General features: G+C 37.4%; 1 protein-coding gene across 1 annotated transcript; it reads left to right on the forward strand.

Moving 5' to 3' along the window:
• Positions 1-2,348: 2,348 nt before the first annotated feature.
• LOC107783050 (uncharacterized) lies at positions 2,349-8,148 on the forward strand. Its single transcript, XM_016604011.2, has 4 exons — positions 2,349-2,799; positions 3,547-3,662; positions 6,265-6,508; positions 6,611-8,148. The coding sequence occupies exons 1-4, from the start codon at positions 2,494-2,496 to the stop codon at positions 7,877-7,879; spliced, it is 1,935 nt and encodes a 644-aa protein (XP_016459497.2). The 5' UTR covers positions 2,349-2,493; the 3' UTR covers positions 7,880-8,148.
• Positions 8,149-18,619: the final 10,471 nt, after the last annotated feature.

Here is an 18,619-nt window from a genome sequence, read left to right on the forward strand (position 1 = left end):
TAGTAGAAATCGATTTTAGCTAGGAGCACAAAATGTAGCTCGACTTCATTAGGTCCCACACTAAAATTAATGCACTGCAATTGATCGCAAGTGGTAAGATCAATATAAAGAGAAAAAGAATGATTCAAATTTTCTTCAGAATTGTCGAATGAACCTCCATGCTTAATGCAGACACTACAAAAACGTACTTAAAAGATAAATCTGCACTCTAGACTAATTTGCTATAACCATTGGTTTTGAGCCTACAAATATGATATGAAAATAAATTATAGTTTATAATCTTAATGCAATAATGAAAGGACAAAGTTTATCCAATAGATCATTAAATTTTAATTGATTTCAAACTCCTTTATTAGGCAAAAATATACAAAAATTCATATTATAATTTTATTTAGCATAAATTTATGAATGTGTGATTTATCAAGAACAGAGCGGGAGAGAATTCTTACGTTGACGAAGAAGAAAAACTTAAGTTATCGCTTGAACAATTTCGATTTTTGGCCTAAATTTATTTTTCTTCCCACAAGATTTTTTTTTATAAGTTGAAAAATTTAAGCTTGAATTTGTTAAAAATAAAGTTAAGCTTAAATGTTAAATTTATATAAACTAAAATCTCAAAAGTTTAATGAAGAAAGACAAAAACCTCAAATTTGAATGAATTAAAAAAATCGTAAAAACAAGGAAGGGCTAGACAACATATTGGATACTTACGGGGGATTTATGTCAACAAAGACTAAGAACAAGGGTTTCGAAACCATATTGGATGCCTCTAATATTTATTCACAATGTTGTTATGTCTCTTAACTAACCAAAAAGAAAAGAATTATGAAAAAAATATGTAAGAAATTATAGTCATGTTACATAATATAATTAATGAAGGATTTATATAAAGTAGAATTTTAATAAATTTTAAGTCCTAAATATTAGGTTCCAAGCATAAAACGCATACTCCTAAATTTGAGGTAAAAGTGCTCGAGATTTTTACCATAAAAAATAAAAAAAAACTCCTAAACCTAAGCCAAGGTGGATCTATAAAGAATTAGTAATATTTTTCTTACAAGGAGTTGATCGATTTTTTTTATAAAAAAAAAAAGATTCCTAAACCTAAAAAGAGGTCAAAGCACTCAAAGTTTTTATAACTTATAACAAATAAAAGAAAACTCCTAAACTTAAAAGGAATTGAAAGTACTCAAAACTTTTACCTAAATTACCTATTTTTTTAAAAGAATTAATTGTTGAAGGCATGACAAACAAAAGGACTCCAGTTCAAATTAAGCGTAAAAGTAGTAAACGACTTTTTGAAACTAGTCACAAAATATTATTTTTCATTGTTACTATTTGTGATATTACACAGTTCAAATTAGGAAAATATTTAATACATAAAATTTAATTGATATCGAATTCCTAAATATTAGGAAACTATTAAATGACTATTCATATTTCTAATATTAGAGAAATAATCAAATGACTATTTTGTCTAGTGTGAAATTTATTTTTAAAGGGTAAAAAATGCGAACAATATTTTGCTAAGCGTGTTTGTGCTTTTAATATAGTATAGATATAAATAGATATGGATAAATTATGTTTAAACATGAAATTATTCGATTAGTTATTGGAACAAGGAACTATCCTATGTGGAGTTGGAGCCTTACATATATTTTCTTAGGAAATTATTTGCACTTTGCCCTGACATCAGGCATGGGCATTTGAAAGTCCTCAAACTTCATTTTATTTATAAAAAAGTAGTAAGATAAGTAAGGGAAATAACCCGAACAACATGGGCAAAAACACACATTCTATGAAAAACGGCTGCAAGTAATGTGGTTTTGGGTATTTACGTCAATTCAGTACAAGAGTCCAACTCCTACTTAACAGTGTACAACATCAACTTAAGCATTATATCAAAACTGTCCCTTTGGTTGGCAACGAGAACGACCCTAAGCTCCTCAAACTGTGCCTTATTCCGTTAACTTATTTTCTTTTTGGTCCGTTAAAAAAATGACTTATTTTCAAATTTAGTAATAATTTAACTTAAATTTATAATTTTACCCTTAATAAAAAATTTTTATAACCACATAAATATTCTGTTCCTTTTTAACTTATTTAGAATCATAAATTTCATAAGTCTTTTATTTTTTTTTAAATTTCGTGCCCAATTAAATAAGTTCGGAATGAAGTTAGTAGTAGGAATAGGAATATGAGCCCAATAAGAGTCAGCTTGGCCCTACGCAATACCATAATTGCCTGGACTCCAGTTTAGCCCTAAATCACATTTCATTACCACATCTGAAATCCGTTAAGCCTTCCATCGGATCCTATTTAAAGGAACTCAACGCCTCTTGTTTCCTATTTGCAGCTGTTCGACGTGTGGATTGCGTTATTTTCTCTCAATTCTCCTTCAAATTTTTTGGATTACGAGCTTATTTTCTTCAAATTTTTTGGATTACGAGCTTATTTTCGAACAAATTTAACCTTAATTAATTGAAATTTAAAATGGATCATCATTCAGAGAAACAACAAAGTACGAACAATCTGGAGATTGATGACGTAGAAAATTCCAACAGTGTGGAGGAATTCGACGATACGTCATCGCCGTCATCGGAGGATAATTTTTCGTACGGCGGCGTTTCGTCGGGCGGCACGTGCACATCAGGAGAAACCGACGTTGTTCAGTGGCTTCTGGCTCTGGATTTGCAGGTGATGGGAGCTTGTCGAGTCGATGAAAGGCTAAAGCCTTTGTTGAAGCTAAATGTTTCCACCGGTGCTGCTGAAGATCGATTACTCGCTTATCTTAGTCAAGTACGTCTCAAATTATCTTAATTTTCATGTTTCACTTTTCAAGAGTCAATTTGACTAATCTTTTGAGGTTAAATTGGATTAGAGATGATTAAGAGAGTTAACTTGAATAGCCGTTCGTCCAAAAAAATTAGCTGCTGCAAATATTTTTAGCCGAGTGGCCAAATATGTAACTTCCCCTTAGATTAACTCAATATCTTAAACTAAAATTTAGATATTTAAAAACTATTCAAAAAATACTACAAGTAGCAATTTTTTTCATGTGAAATGTTGAAAAGAAATTTTAATAAAAATTCACAGAGTTTGACTTCTGAGAAATGAACATGACAACTAATGTGGGACTGGGCGGTACTCTCTTTTCCCGTTTTATGCGGCCTTGTTTGCCTGGTTACGTAGTTTAAAAAAAGTACATTTGAAATTTGTAGTTTAAAACAAGTTATAATCATTGGTGTGGTTATACAATCATCTCATCAACGTAAAAAAAAACAATAAATGGGAATCTTAAAGTTAAATTATTTTATAGAAAAAAATGTCAATTTTTTGGATATACCAAATAGGAAAGTGTGCCACATTAATTGGGATAGAGAGAGCAAGTATTTCTTCAGCCTTTTTCTTACTTAATGAAGTTCAATTAAATCTGCGTGGAGCTCATTTTAGGTCATTGTGTTAATTTGATTGTGACGTTGTTTGATGCGATATTATATTTGGAATAAAAAGAGTATGTGATCGTAATTGTTGTTCTTTCGACAGAATTTTGAACCATCAGAAGTTGGAATGCTTGCCAGGTGCTTGTGCATCCCACTCGTTTCAATGCGTGTTGGGAAGATCAAGAAGCAGGGGACACTCTTGTGCCCGACCACTACTAGGTAGTGGCTAAAATATTGGCTCTTATGCATGTATTACATTGGTTGCATTTTTTATTTTTTATGTTTACTTGTAGTTCTTGTGACATTCTAATGACTGACTGCTTTAGTTAAATCAGTTCCTTCGTGATTTGACTGGTAGACTTAGATTGTGCTCTTTTTATCCTCTCTTCCTTCTCCATTGTAGGAAAGTTGATGCATTTAGTTGCAGCTAGTTATTTTTGCTATTATTATATTCATAATCTTGTCTCTGGCAAGCTAAGATTGATGTATTACTCAAAGCTAAGATTGGCATCTTTATCAAGCATCATGGAAACGGCGTCAAACGTTCTTGAAATGCCAAAATTAAATTCCGTTGACCACCCGAAATCCACCCGAGACCCTTGGGATCTCAACCAAATATACCAACAAGTCCTAAAACATTATATGGACTTACTCGGGGTCTCATATCACGTCAAACAACCCTGAAATTATAATTCACACCTCGATTCGATCTTTTGAGTTTCCAAACTTTTCAATTTACAAATCTTGTGCCAAAACATGTTAAATGAATCCAGAATGACTTTAAATTTGGCACACAAGTCAGTGGCATGCTAACAACCCCATCTGGTCAGGATGCTGAAGAAAATAAAGTTTGTAATTATTTGTACTTTAAGCACTAGCACAAAATGCTTGCTGAACAAAATTAAGTTCACTTATCTCTTGCTACTGTCATGGTACACAGAGGAATACAGTATAGATGATCTTAGTTATTATCTACTCCTTGTGGATTCACATCTTGTACTATTACATTTTCAGTAACCGGATGTGCACTTCTATTTCTAGTACTTGTCTAAATGCCCCTTCCTATTCTTTATAATATATCTAATATTTTCATTTTAGTTACCACCAGTACAGACTGAAAAGGCGCCTCATTTTAACAGTGAACTAGGAAGTGTTAGCTGTAACTAGAAGAAGTAATTCTAAAGTCTAAATGCCATTTAGACTCCTTTTGAAGTTTCCAAGGCAGATAACTTCAACTTTTCATGTCATTGTTATAAATAGTGAAATGAATAGCTGATTTGTTTATATATTCTTATATGCTAGAAATTGTAGCATGCCCAATATTTGTGCTTATTTTTTAAATAGTTTTCAATTACTTATTAAAACATAGATTAGTTGCTTATCTATAAGTTGTTTTGCCTTAATGGAGATGGAAAATAAGTTGTTGTTTTTTTGGCATTCTTTATAGTAATAGACCCCTTCTGACTGGTAGAACTGTTTTTCCACTGATCCATTAGTGAGTATCATGTTCTCTATCACTTTTGTCATATTGCTGCATATGAGGCTTAGTGCTGCGTTCTAGTATTCTCGTATTGTTCTCTTCTGATTATTTAAACATTGAAGTTGCGACATCTCTCTGCTTATTTGATACTATGTAGCGCAATCCAGTTTAACCTGTGCATTCGCTTGTTGATCATGATTAGAAGTTGCCAAGATGTTTGTGTTGTTTATTACTGGTAACAAATGTTCATGCTTCCACATGAAATATCTTTTGATTTGTAGGTAAATTGGGCGTATACTATTATGATCTCTGAATTAAGAAGAAGTCAAGGTAGTTTCATGCTTCTATATTACATGATTTGATTACTTCACTCTGAATTATCTAGATGTGTGTCTTGTTCTCCCTTGATGTTTTCTTTTTAATGATTTGGTTGCGTTTCTGTCTGAACTAGAAGTGTCAATATTGTTCAGTTTGTCGTTTCCTTGTTCTACTCCATCGGGGTAGGGGTAAGGTTTGCGTACACACTACCCTCCCCAGACCCCACTAGTGGGATTTTACTGGGTCGTTATTGTTGTTGTTGTTGTTCTTTTTGTCGTTTCCTTGTCACATGCTATTATGTCATTTCCAGTCCATACCTCATAGTTGCTTTTACATTTCTACTTTTCTCTTTAAATTTGTCGTTGTATTCTCTGATAACATTCAGTTAGTAAAGAGATTTTCTATAGTTAGTTTCTATTGGCATTCGCGCTTCATTGAAGCTAAGTAATATACATGAATGGAGGAGTCCCCCCCCCCCCCCCTCAAAACGGCATCCCCCGGAAAAAAAATTATCTTCTCTTGGTGTACCCATGTGATTTTCCTGTTTCCTTATAGTAAATACGTATCTCGTTTGTGTATTAAGTGCACCTGTATTTCACAAGGTCGCATTACCTACGTGTTACACTAGCTGGTTTAATTACTACTTGTCATAAAAAAGGTCAGGCATCCACCTAAAGGATTAAATTATATGTCGGGAGTGATGCGCAATTTTGCACAAGGATATTGCCCTTGTTTCAGAGGCTAAACTTGTCCAGTAAGAATGCTCTTGTGGAAAGAAGGAAAGATATCAAAGTTTGAGATGAGGAATTGTCTCGCTGCCTTAATTTTTGTATTTTTTTTTAGAGTTTTCTTTTGAGGAGCTCATAATACCATTTCCTGTTTTTTGGTGTTAGCAAGGGCATTAAGTGTAGGATTCTCAAGTGATAAGTGCGTGCTGAATTTGGTTACATTTGATTTGGTATGTAATATGTTGACTTCTAACTGCACCTAAGCATTTCTTTTTCTCTTGTGCTGTTGCAACAGGGGAAACTTAAACCTTGCAATTTTGCCAACATCTGAGTTGAGCATCTCATTCACTGGGGATGATGGTAGAACAGCGAGAGTTGGGACATTTGATAGTGAATCTGATTGTGCTGCCGTAGAGATTAAGGATATCGTGTCAGACCAGTCTGGACGCTCTTTTCTTATAAATATCCCTGACGATGAGACTTCCTATTTTTGGTGTTCAGAGAAGTCTAAGCTCCTTGGAGATGAGTTGCGGAGAAAGGTAGATATGCTTTTATGTTTACTGCAATCAACTTCTGAATATTTGTGGCTTTATATTGAATAAGTAGAGGGCTAATCTGATTAACAATTGTGGTTTGCTTAGATGAGGGATTTGCTTAAGAAGAAACCTTCCTTGGTTGAATTAACTGGAATTGATGATTCACGGCTGGACTGTTTTGCCATTCATCTTCGAGCTTATCTCCTAGGTTCATCTGCCACAAATCCTCAAGCAAGTTCCATTCTGTCAAGAGATCCTTCAGCAGATGGCTCTGTTAATTCTTCTGAACTTGGTCTTAATGCCCAGATATCAGTTGTATCTCAGAAACCTCTGCGGCCTCAGCACTTCGCTGGCCTAGGGTCAAATACCAGCCTGATGAGTAGCCTTAGTCCTATATCTAGTGCTTTTAATGATAGATATCTTTCATGTGTAGATTGCCAGATTGCAGGCACAAGTAGCACAGATACACCTAGTTCTAATTGTGTTGAAGAAGACAAACTTGAAAGAGAAACTGCTCCTTCAAATGTTTTGGAGCCACTTGTTGCTTGCCCTCCTTTCCGAGACCCTGCAGCTACTATCCATTCTCTGGATTCAACAGTTTTCTCTCCTTATTACTGTTGGTGCCCTCCTGCTGTATCCACTCCGCAGTATTCAGTTGGAACTCCAAACTTGCCTATCTTGTCTGCAGACTTATTGTCAGTGCCACTACTCTCTTCAATAGCACCTGCATGTCCATCTAGTATTTTGACACCAAAGCCACCTCTTGTCACTGATCTATCCAGTTTCGATTTCCCAACTTTTTTGCCCGAGCCAGTGTTCAGGTTGCCATTATCTTTGGCAACTTCGCAGCAAATATCTTCTTTTTCACCTTTAGTGTGCGATCCTATTGTCCATATTCCAGTTATTGATGTTTGCTCTTCTGGCCAAAGTTACTTGGTCAGTGCAGGTCCTTCTATCTCTGGCACTATTCCGCACTTGCACCCAAATTTATTGAATCCCTTACTTCCAGAAACAGATTCAGTAGCTGAGAAAAGTGCCAGAGAGACGCTTCGCTTGCTCATAAACAACTCCAATCAGCCTACTCCACAGCTGATTGATCTACTGCCTCCTGTGCTTTCTCATAGTGAAGAGACACGAAATATGCTGGTTAGTGGAAGCAGGGGACTGTACTCTGGAACCATAGATGTTGATACTATAGCAAATGGTTTTGCAATTAAGGGTTTGGTTTCACTATCTGAAAGGCCTGTCGGATTGGTCAAGAAGAAGCAAACTAGTATAGAAAAGTTAATTTTTCCGATGGAGAAACCAGGTATTTCTGGTGAATCTTCATTTGATGAAGGCTATATTGATTTTGAAGAGGAAAGAAAGAAATGATGAACAAATTTCTCTAGTTTGTTTTTTTGTGCTTCATGTTATGTTGCAAAAAACTGTGAATATTTTCTCTGTAGCTTTGTATTGTCAAATGTAATTAGTCCAAGTTTTTCCATTCAAATTATCCCCTTTCCCCCCTTCCCCTTACCAATCCCACTATGTAACAGAAAAACAGTAAAAGGAGGGAAATAGAGGTATAACCTTTAAATGACTATCTATGTATTATTACCATTTTAGGTTCTACACTGATTTTTCCTCTTTTCCACACAAAATGTAGCATTGCTAATACAATATTTGGTTCATATTTTTCTTTTTCGCATAACTAATACATGTATAAGTTATGACGGAATCTATGTATTATTTATGCAGGGTAGAAGGTGGAATAACTTATACATGTATTAGTAATACTTGTATTAAAATACAAAATGACAAGAATACCCTTTATTCAAACTTGTATTTTTTTGTTTAAAAAAGTGTATTTAAACTATATTAACAATTTTAATAAAATAAAGTAAGCTAATAATAAATAACACTCACATTATATTTATATTACTAATCCTTATATAGCTACCGCATAACTAATCCCAATATAACTCAACCTTGCATAACTTATCCTTGTATAACTAATACATGCATAACTAATCCTTGTATTACTTATTCCTGCATAACTAATACCTGCATAACTAATACATGCATAACTCTAACCGACAATCAAACGACCCTTAATGTCTTTCTTTTCTCAATACAACTCTCCATTATTTTGAGAATCACTATTTTGGTACAACAAGCCTTGGAGCAACGGTAAAGTGGCTCCGTGTGATTTATAGGTCATGGATTCGAGCTGTGAAAGCAATCACTAATGTTTGCATTATAGTAGGTTATTTATATCATACTCAGGTTGCGACCCTTTCCTAAATTTTGCACGAATACGGGATGCTTTGTGCACTCCTTTTTTAGGTGGCAGCCAAAACAACATTAATACTTTTCTAGTTACTCCATTGTACTACAGCATTGAAAAATGTCAGCAGTATACGAAAAACTAAATTTTAAGGAAGTGCAGTACCAAAACCTATAATGTAATGGATGACAATTTATTAAAGGTAAGAAATCAGCAACACTCCAGGAGAAAACCAAGAAAATCAATGTAGTGCAAACCTGGCTGTGGTGGGTGTAGGAAAAAAGTTAATGAGCCTTTGTTTTTTTTGTCGACCAGATCGGCTTTACATCAATATTTTACTTGAGAGAAAATTCAGAATTATAACATAATAAGGGTAATTATACTGTCCAATCAAAGATTGGGCCTTTCCATTTTTGTTGCTTACATACCCACATGAATTCCCTATCTCTTCTTCCACCGCACAAGCCTATATGTGGCAATCACATAAATATTTGGAATAAAGAATGGAAGACATAAAATTTGCAAAAATATTTAGAGGTATTTGAAACTTTGGAAACGTTTTCTGTGTATCAAATTTTCCAATGCAAGCCAACTACAAGACAAAGTTCATTTTGACATTTATAGATATCAACAACATATGTTACGAGATAGAATGTTTCATTACTAACGTTGTAGGCTAGCAAGAAATTCTACGTATTGACTTTGTATTAAAATGTTGTATAAAAATGTTGGAAGATGAACAATAATTGAGGAACACATAGCTTATCATCAAGAAATTTTATTTTATAAGAAGAGTTAACCTAAATAGTCCGCTTAAACTAAAATTAGAAGACAAATGTATATTATATATTAATATATGTATAAATATGTATAATCAATATATAATTTATGTATATCGACTAGGAAAAGTAAACAATGAATTCGGCGGACTAATTGTGTAAAACACTCCCAAGTTATAATGTCATTTTTCGTTCAAATTGTGTACCTTTTAAATCTCACCAAAAACAATCACATCTTCTTCCTTCCTCTTACCTCTATGCACTAGCTTATGCTAAGAAAAAAGGCAAAAAAAGAACACAAATTGACATCTCTATAAAAATAAGACGAACGAATGAGATACAGTTGCAAATACAAACTAAGATACTTTGGTCTAATTAAATTAAATGTCAACAGTCCTTAGTGCCAAGTCTATTTCAACAACCCAAAGTGCCCCTCCTTGTCCAAGGTGAAGCAAAAGGGAACAAGCATTTGATGTTTTGTCTTTTCGTTCCTATCAATGAGGAAAAGATAAAAGCATTTAAAATTGTAGCATTTATGAAATTGTTGGACCATGCCATCATGCATATACCGGTGTGCAAGAATTTTCGCTAAAAGTTTTTAAGAAACAACATACCCAATGTAATCCCGCAAGTGAATCTAGGGAGAGTAGCATTTGAGCAGCCTTACCTTTATCTTGCGCGGATAGAGATGCTATTTTCGATAGACTCTAGGCTCAAAACAAGTATGCATAACCACATCAAAATAGAGAAAGAAACACGATAGTAAAAAAGTCAAAGAAGTGATAACAACAGTAAAATAATTGAAAAATCAGAACAAAAGCAATATCAGGTAGTCATAGAAATCAAGAATATAGAAATACGAGAATAACACCAATACTACTAAAATTTAAGGAAAGACGCTCGACTGCCTACTATTCTTCTACTCTAATTCTCAACCTTCACACATTTCTATCAAAGGTCATATCCTCGTTAAGTTGAAGATGCGTCATGCCCTGCCTAATTACCTCTTCTCAATACTTCTTTGGCCTACCTCTACCTCTTCTCAGACTGGCCATCTATCTCTCACACATCCTCACTAGGGCATCCGGACATCTCCTCTTCACGTGCCCAAACCATCTCAACGTTGCTTCCCGTATCTTGTCCGCCATGTAGGTCATACCTACCTTGTCCCGAATATCTTTATTCCTGGTCATATCTCCATTATTATATATGCACACACATCCATCTCAGTATCTTCATCTCCGCTACTCTCATCTTCTAAACATGAGAGTTCCTGACTCGCCAAAACTCTACCTCATACAATAAAGTCGGTCTAACTACTCTCTTGTAGAACTTACCTTTAAATCTTGATGACACATTCTTATTATACAAGGCACCAGATGCTACCCTTCATTTTATCCACTCCTTCAATATAATGTGTGACAAAAAAAAAGTATAAATCTCGTACTTCTTTTAACATTACTCTAGAGATGTTCCTTATATAATAAAGTTCAACAATTATATACATACATGTGTATCTATATATGTGTATGTATATATACAATTGCCAATACAAATAGTGAACTTGTTTGACTTTGAACTCCCTTGAATTTCAACCACTCCATAGACACCCCTTAGTTAGAACAAGAGAGAAAGTATATGGTTTGTTTATTTGTAATATTTTTTCTTATTTACCTTAAAGATCTTATTCTCACATAGAACCTCCACCGAGAAAAGGAAGGGAAGGGGAAGGAGGGCCACCTTTTCATATTGCGAAAGCAAATTGTCTTTTGACGTGATCGTCATTTATTTGTTATAATTTAACTTGACACAAGATTATTAAAAAAATTGTAATCTTAAATAAATTATAATATTCGTATTACTATAAACTTTGTTGAACATATGGTATTAAATATATCATAATATTTGTGTGACTATAAAACCTTCAATGATTACGAAAATATAGAAATATCTCATTCTTTTTTAATTAGATTAATAAGAAAATAATATCAAACAAAATAGAACCGATGAAGTATTAACCTAAGAAATTTTCTTTTTATTGTAGGAAAATACTTTAATAACCATAACTACACATAACCATTTAAAGATGAAGATGAAACATCGCAACAAAGCACTTCAATTGATTAAATATCTTACTACTTTTTATGCAATATCAGTACTTTGAATTATCTTATGGATGATTACCAAAAAAATTAAAAAATTATTATATACTACGTTTTTATTTATATACTTTTCTTTTCAACCATTTATGGCTTCAAGTCCAAGGCCCCAAGCTATTAGAAAGCACATGATTCATAAATTACTAAAGATGTTAGCTCATAGTTTTGCATCAAATAGGCATTATATATAATATACATAAAGAAAATCCAAGATTCTAATGATAATACATAGTATTAAAGAGGCCAATTGTGAGATTAGAAGCATCTTGGAAGCTCACAAGTAAGACCCACATATGCATAATAATCATGCTTATTACAATATTATTAACAGTAAAGGAAATTCTCAACTCTGAAGCCTCAGAAATCAAAGTAATCAAATAAAAAGTCTTTTCACAATATAAAGCAACCAATATAAAATGCATAAGAATCATTCTCCAATAATTATTTTTTTAAAAAAAAAAAAGAGGAAAAGCGGATAAAGATAATATAAAAGAAATCGTAATTGGAGAACCAATATTAAGCATCAAAATCTCTTTTGTGTCTTTACTCTTTAGCCTCATATCCCCTTTATACAAGAGGAACATAGTCAGAGAACCATTGGATAAGTAACTAAACAAGAAATCCTTTTGTTTTTGGTTATAGAAACACAAGAGGAATTATGGATGGACAAATTTTATAGTGTTAACCCTCAAAATCGAATAATAATTAAATTTGTAAGTGATTTTAAGAATACGTGGATTAATTTGATACAAAATAATAAATTGGGTTAGAATGAACAAATAGAAATACAGTAAACCACGCGAGGAGGAGGATTCCAGCTTTATTGAAATATTCACCCTCAATCCGGGCTCACGGTGGGCAATATTGATAAATGAAAGAAAAAGCTTAGAATAACAGTGAAAATAATAGTATATTGCCTTGGAATGCGTGTTACAATATATTTAATAAATATCAGACCCCCCTTTATATAGTAGGGGCCTTTATATAGTAGGGGAATCCTACTCTAAGTATAACTCTAAAAAGGTAAAAAAAATCTTCTGTTTAACTGATTGCTGGTTCTACATCGATACGTGCCGAGATCCACGCCATGATATCCGGCCGGTCGCGAATATTACGACCTTCTGTTGGTCGTGCTTGATTGCCCGACAATGTTCTTCGAAGTCTCTCAATATTTGGATCGATCTCGAATCATGACCCCGATATTCTCGAGGCAAACAATCGGCCCCCGGACTCCAACCCGATGAAACCCTTGCTTCGATTCCGATCCTATGCAATCATATCTCGAGCTCATTTTACCCTGTTGGAGGTCGGGGTGTATCATGAGTTCGGTTTTTTACCCGTATACAGATAGTCCCCTCATTTCTCGGAAAGCAAGCTGACGAGAAACGACATGAGCATCCTGATTCCTTCTTCAATACACCGTGACATAAACAACAAAAAGCCTGAAACATCTCGTCAGTCATGTCATAATGGCATTATATGCGCATCAGCCGCCGGTCGGCTGTCCCTGTAGGTGAAACATCGCAGAACCACTATAAATAACCCTTTTTTGTTCATTTTTTACTTTACACCAAATCGTCTACCCTCGTACCCTTAGGATTTCACTACTCTTTTTCACATTCTAGCATTTTTACCTTCGTTATTCGAGATTCCTTTGAAATCTTTACTCATCATCCACTCAAACCAATACATCTGAGCTTCCAGCTTTCAACCTTTTTCTATATCCTTCAAGCTTTCCCTTATAACAATGGCAAAAACCTCAAAATATGTTTCCCAAAAGGTTACTTCTACCTCTCAAACGACTGTCGGAACCAACGAAACTACTTCCGATATGGTCGACCTCGGGAGATCCGCTGCTAACATGGTCATCGATGAACCAGCTCTTGAACCTCCCTTGAAGATGTTCATTCCCGGGGGTTGTTCATTGTTGACGACTTCAAGGTCAAGAAACCCTCATCGGTGCAGGGTCGGTGTGAGGAGGCATCGAGATTTATTTTCTCGATCACCGAAAACAATCTCCCCATAGTCCGAAAGGACTGTAACTGGGCCAATAAAGACATAGTGGTCTTCGACTCTGAGGAGGCCATTACTACATACGTTGAGGGATACCTAAGTGTCTACACTTATCCCTTTACGCTGGGCCCGGTGGATCCGATCATCATAAACTTCTACAAGAGGTACTCGGTATGTCTCGGCTAAATTCACCCTTCACGTTGGAGGATTGTGATCCTCCTCTAATTTTTTGTAAATAAAATCGATATGTGCGCCCTCACCATCGATCTTCTGCTCTGTTTATACAATCCCCGAATTTTTCGAGGGGGACTGATAAATCTTGTTCGCCGGGCCAGCAAATCCCCATTTTTGAGTATCGACGAGGACCGGGACCGAGGCTGGTAGGGTTATTTTGTCCGATGAGGACCTCGTATTTGATCCCGACCGAATTCATGTCGTTCCCCGAGAAGTTCAATACATCACGTAAGTAAAAACTTCCCTCGAATGTTGATTTTGTGTTCATCTCTCTTTTTCTCGTTGGTATTCGTGGTGGTGCAATTGTCGCCCGAGTTCCGAATGCCTCCCTCGACTCAAGGAGTGGGTCGAAGGTATTGTCTCACAAATGCCCTACTCCAAGTGCTCGTGGCGCAAACTCTAGAAGGGCCGTTGGGAGACCCGTTCTCATGGTATGAATCCTTTCCTGAGTAGGTTGAGTTAGGCTTCTTCTCTTAGCATTACGTTCTTATTATTTTTTCTTTACCTTTCTTTTACAGGTCTGCCTAAGACCGTCGAGCTTAGGCCCTCGGTTGGGGATGAGGACTTACCTGCCGATCCTTCCACTTCGGGACAGCCCGGAGCCACAGCAGGGGAGAAGAAAAGAAAAGAAAAAAGGCCTCGAGTTCACCGAACTCGGAGAAAAAGAAAATGAGAAGGAGGCTGGTTCGTAAGCCAAAGGAAATCTCCACCTCCTGAGTGCTTGACTCGGAATCACTCCTCCGGCTCATAGACGAGCCCGAGGAGGATGAAATCTTTGTGGCCCATGAACCATCTGTCCCCGAGGAACGAGTGGTAGCCGAGGGGGAAATGATGGAAGCGAATCCTCCTCAAGTTTGCGAGGCCGATGCCGATGCCGAAGTAAGGGTCAAAGACTTGCGAGACGTCAGACCTGCCCTACCCGGTGTTATAGATATTTTGGGGTCGCCTTCGTTCACGGAATCAATGTTTGATGAAGCCCGAACGATGAAGGAGCGATCCCATGAAGGGGTCCATGGAGCGGATGATCCCCTCCGAGGCTTTTTTGACGGTGTGGACTCATCCGCCCCGGAGGATTTTACCGGCTTGGGTGACTTAGAGGTGCCAAAGAAAAGTCCACCCTCGGAGGTTGGCTGATCGATCTTGTGCCCGATATTGACCAATCGGTTCCTCGCTTTGAGCACGGATCTTGGTTGGAAGCGGACTGTCGTTATCACTGTTTTGGGGGATGTTCGGATCCTTTCTGCTCCCGTAGGGATAGCCAGTTACATCCAGTGTCTGGTAACCGAAGAAGTCTAGGCCAAAATGAACGAGGTAGACGCGCCATGTCTGTTCAACGAAGCACAACGGGCGCTGAACCGGGTAATTATTGATAATTCTCGATAATTCTAATATCCCTTCTAATATTTGAAATAATTCTTGATAATTCTAATATCTCTTCTTGTATTTGCAGGCCTCAGTACTATACCATGAAACCTTCCACTGGTACCGGGATGAGCTGAGTCAACTCGAGGCCGAAGTCAAAGAGCTTGCTGAGAAGAGAGGCATGTATAAGCTTCTAAGCTGAGTCAACTCGAGGCCGAAGTCAAAGAGCTTGCTGAGAAGAGAGGCATGTATAAGCTTCTAAGCGAGCAATGTGAAAGAGAAGTCAAGAGCCTCCGAACTGAGTTGGATGCGGCCCAGAAAGAACACGTCGACTTGTTGGAACATGTAAAAATCTTTGAAGTTAGTAATGATGAGCTAGACACGGTGTCTAACGGTCAGAATCCACAGGTCCAGCAGAAGATTGATTGGGTCAACCAGCTCCCGGCTGAGATGGACGAAGTCAAGGCCATGGTTGAGGAGTGGAAGGGCAAGATGGACCGATTGGCTTCGGAAAAGGAGACTACCCGGGAGTAACTGGCCTCGGTGGAGGCCAAACTTCGATCAGTGAAGGAGAAAACTGAGACCCGGTCTCGAAAAATTGAAGACCTCCAGTCCCAACTGGGCTCGGCCGTTGCCACATGGGATACTCTTTCCAGGGAGCTTGAAGCAGCCAAGTCAGCAGCAGAAACAACCAGGGCCGACGCTAAAGAGATGATGGTCCAGTACAAAGCCAGTGTTGAGGTAGCTCAGGAACGCCTAAAGTCCATTGTCAAATATGTGAAGTGGCAGTCCCGAAGGAAGGCTTTCGAGGAGGTCCATGCTCGGGGGTTCGATTTATCAGCCGAGCTCGAAAATGTTAAGAGGCTCAAGGCCGAGGCCAAGAAGTTGGGGTACCCCGAGGATAAAGAAGATTTCGAGGGTTATGGCGGATCCGTGGACTGGGAAGATCCCGATGGCCCGGGTGACGAGGCGGGCTCCGACGAAGATTAGGCTTCTTAGGTGCCTTGTAGATTTTCTTCATTTTTGTACTTTCGCATTTTGTTGAGGCCGTTTGACTTTTGTAAAAATTTATATATATATATATATATATACACACACACACAAGGCTTTTTCCCTTCGGCAAATTTTGAGCCTGTTCCTTTTTGCCTTTTCTTTTATGATTGCAAAGATTTCGGATGCCTTAGCACGCAATAATTAGGTCTTGTTCGGAGGTTCGAACAATGTTCTTTCTCGATTTTATTTTTCTTAAGACTCGTGGGGTCTTGGTATGACCGGAATCTTTCCCCGAAGTGTTTACTTAGAATTTTTTATAATTTTGCCTAGGGTAGTGTTCGAACCGATTTAGAAATTTTGAAGGCCTTATGTTTTGTATACGGATCTCGAGCATCTCTGAACCGTTCTAGGATGGTCGTAGCCTTTTAAGTTCGGGTGTTTCCCAATGGGCTTATTACCCCCAGGCTTCGTAGCCCGAGCTGTCCGGGCTTACCCATGACGATAGTCCCGAGCGGGGGTGATCTCTTGAATTCGGACGGAGGTGGCCTTTGGGGCCGATGTCCTTAAGGTATAAAATTCAGTAGTTCTTAAGAGACAAAATATGTATCTACAAGGTAGAAATTTTCTTTTATTCATGTGCAACATACAAGATTGCGAATGTATACAAGTTTCATGTTGTGGCTTAAGTGGTCTACGTGGGCAAGGTTCATTTGACCGTTTGGCCCTTACAATAAATCCTATCCACCAAACCCAGACTTGTTTGAGCATGATATTTTCTTCCTTGCTAAAATTATTACCCGAGGATGATGGCCCCCAGTATTCGAGGCCGATCTTCGAGAGGGCTCGAATACTGTTGATGTGAACCTTGACTCTGATTCATAGTCAGTCTTTAATTCTAAGTTAGCACGATCTAGTGTTGCCTCGTTAAGAACCTTGCTGAAAAACCCATTCGGGACAAAACTGGTTCAAGGAAAAAAGAGTGCAATGCGTGCTTTCAGGCCTAATAGTTGCATCATTCCTTGATCATCACCTGCAAGTGTTAGTCCAATCCGTAATATATTTAAAAAAAAGGTAATGAATGGGGTCGTACCTTAGTAGTAGTATCGTTTTAAGTGGGTTATGTTCCAGTTGTTCGGTAGCCACTCACCATTTTTCGCTTCGAGTTTGTACGATCCTTTGCCGGTGATCTCAATAATTCGATATGGGCCTTCCCAATTCGGTCCCAACTTCCCTTCATTCGTGTTCTGGGTGTTCGGTGTCACATTTCTTTAACACTAAGTTCCCGATATTGAAGTGTCGAAGGTTGGCTCTCTGATTGTAATATCTTTTGATCTGTTACTTTTGGGCGGCCAACCGGATGAGGGCGGCCTCGCGCCTTTCATCTAACATTTACAGGTTCGTATTCATGGCCTTGTTGTTTGACTCTTTGGTTGTATATCGGAACCTGAGGCTCAGTTCTCCTACTTCGACCAGTATAAGAGCTTCGGCACCGTAGACCAACGAGAATGGTATGGCCCCGGTACTGGATTTTGAGATCGTACGATATGCCCATAAGACTTCGGGCAATATTTTCTTCCTTTTCCCTTTGGCATCGGTCAACCTCTTTTTGAGATTTTGGAGTATGGTTTTGTTTGTGGACTCTGCCTACCCATTCCCACTAGGATGATAGGGCGTTGATAGGATCCTTTTGATTTTATGGTCCTCAAAAAACTTGCTCACCTTGCTGTCGATGAATTGCTTCCCATTGTCGCACATGATCTCGGCCGACATTTGAATCGGCATATTATATGGTCCTAAATGAAATCAGTAACCTCCTTCTCCCTGACTTTCTCAAATGCCTGGGCTTCCACCTACTTAGAAAAATAATCAGTCATAAATAAGATAAATTGAACCTTACCGGGCGCCCAAGGCAGGGGACCAACGATGTTTATTTCCCATTTCATGAACGGCCAGGGTGACAAGACCGAATGTAGCGGTTTCCCGGGTTGATGGATCATCGGAGCATGCCTCTGACATTCGTCGCATTTTCGCACAAACTCCTTTGCGTCTTTTTCCATGTCGATCCAGTAGTATCCGGCTCTGATTATATTCCGAACTAATGACTCGGCGCCTGAATGGTTCCCGCAGGTGCACTCGTGGACTTCCCTTAAAACATACTCGGTGTCTCCCGGCCGTAGACATATGGCGAGTGGGCCATTGAATGCTCTTCTGAGTCAGGTGTGAGCACCTAATTTTTGACTATATTTGAATTTTTACCACCTTCTACTATGAAAATATTTTTAAAAATTTAATATATATTTGTTTT

Source organism: Nicotiana tabacum, chromosome 13 (genome assembly GCF_000715075.1).
Source record: "Nicotiana tabacum cultivar K326 chromosome 13, ASM71507v2, whole genome shotgun sequence".
NCBI classification, from domain to species: domain Eukaryota; kingdom Viridiplantae; phylum Streptophyta; class Magnoliopsida; order Solanales; family Solanaceae; genus Nicotiana; species Nicotiana tabacum.

Coding starts and splice junctions, on each gene's coding strand:
- LOC107783050 (XM_016604011.2), top strand. CDS start 2,494: ATGGATCATCATTCAGAGAAACAACAAAGTACGAACAATCTGGAGATT. Junction 3,663..6,264: donor TTGTGCCCGACCACTACTAG/GTAGTGGCTAAA, acceptor CTGTTGCAACAG/GGGAAACTTAAACCTTGCAA. Junction 6,509..6,610: donor GAGATGAGTTGCGGAGAAAG/GTAGATATGCTT, acceptor TGGTTTGCTTAG/ATGAGGGATTTGCTTAAGAA.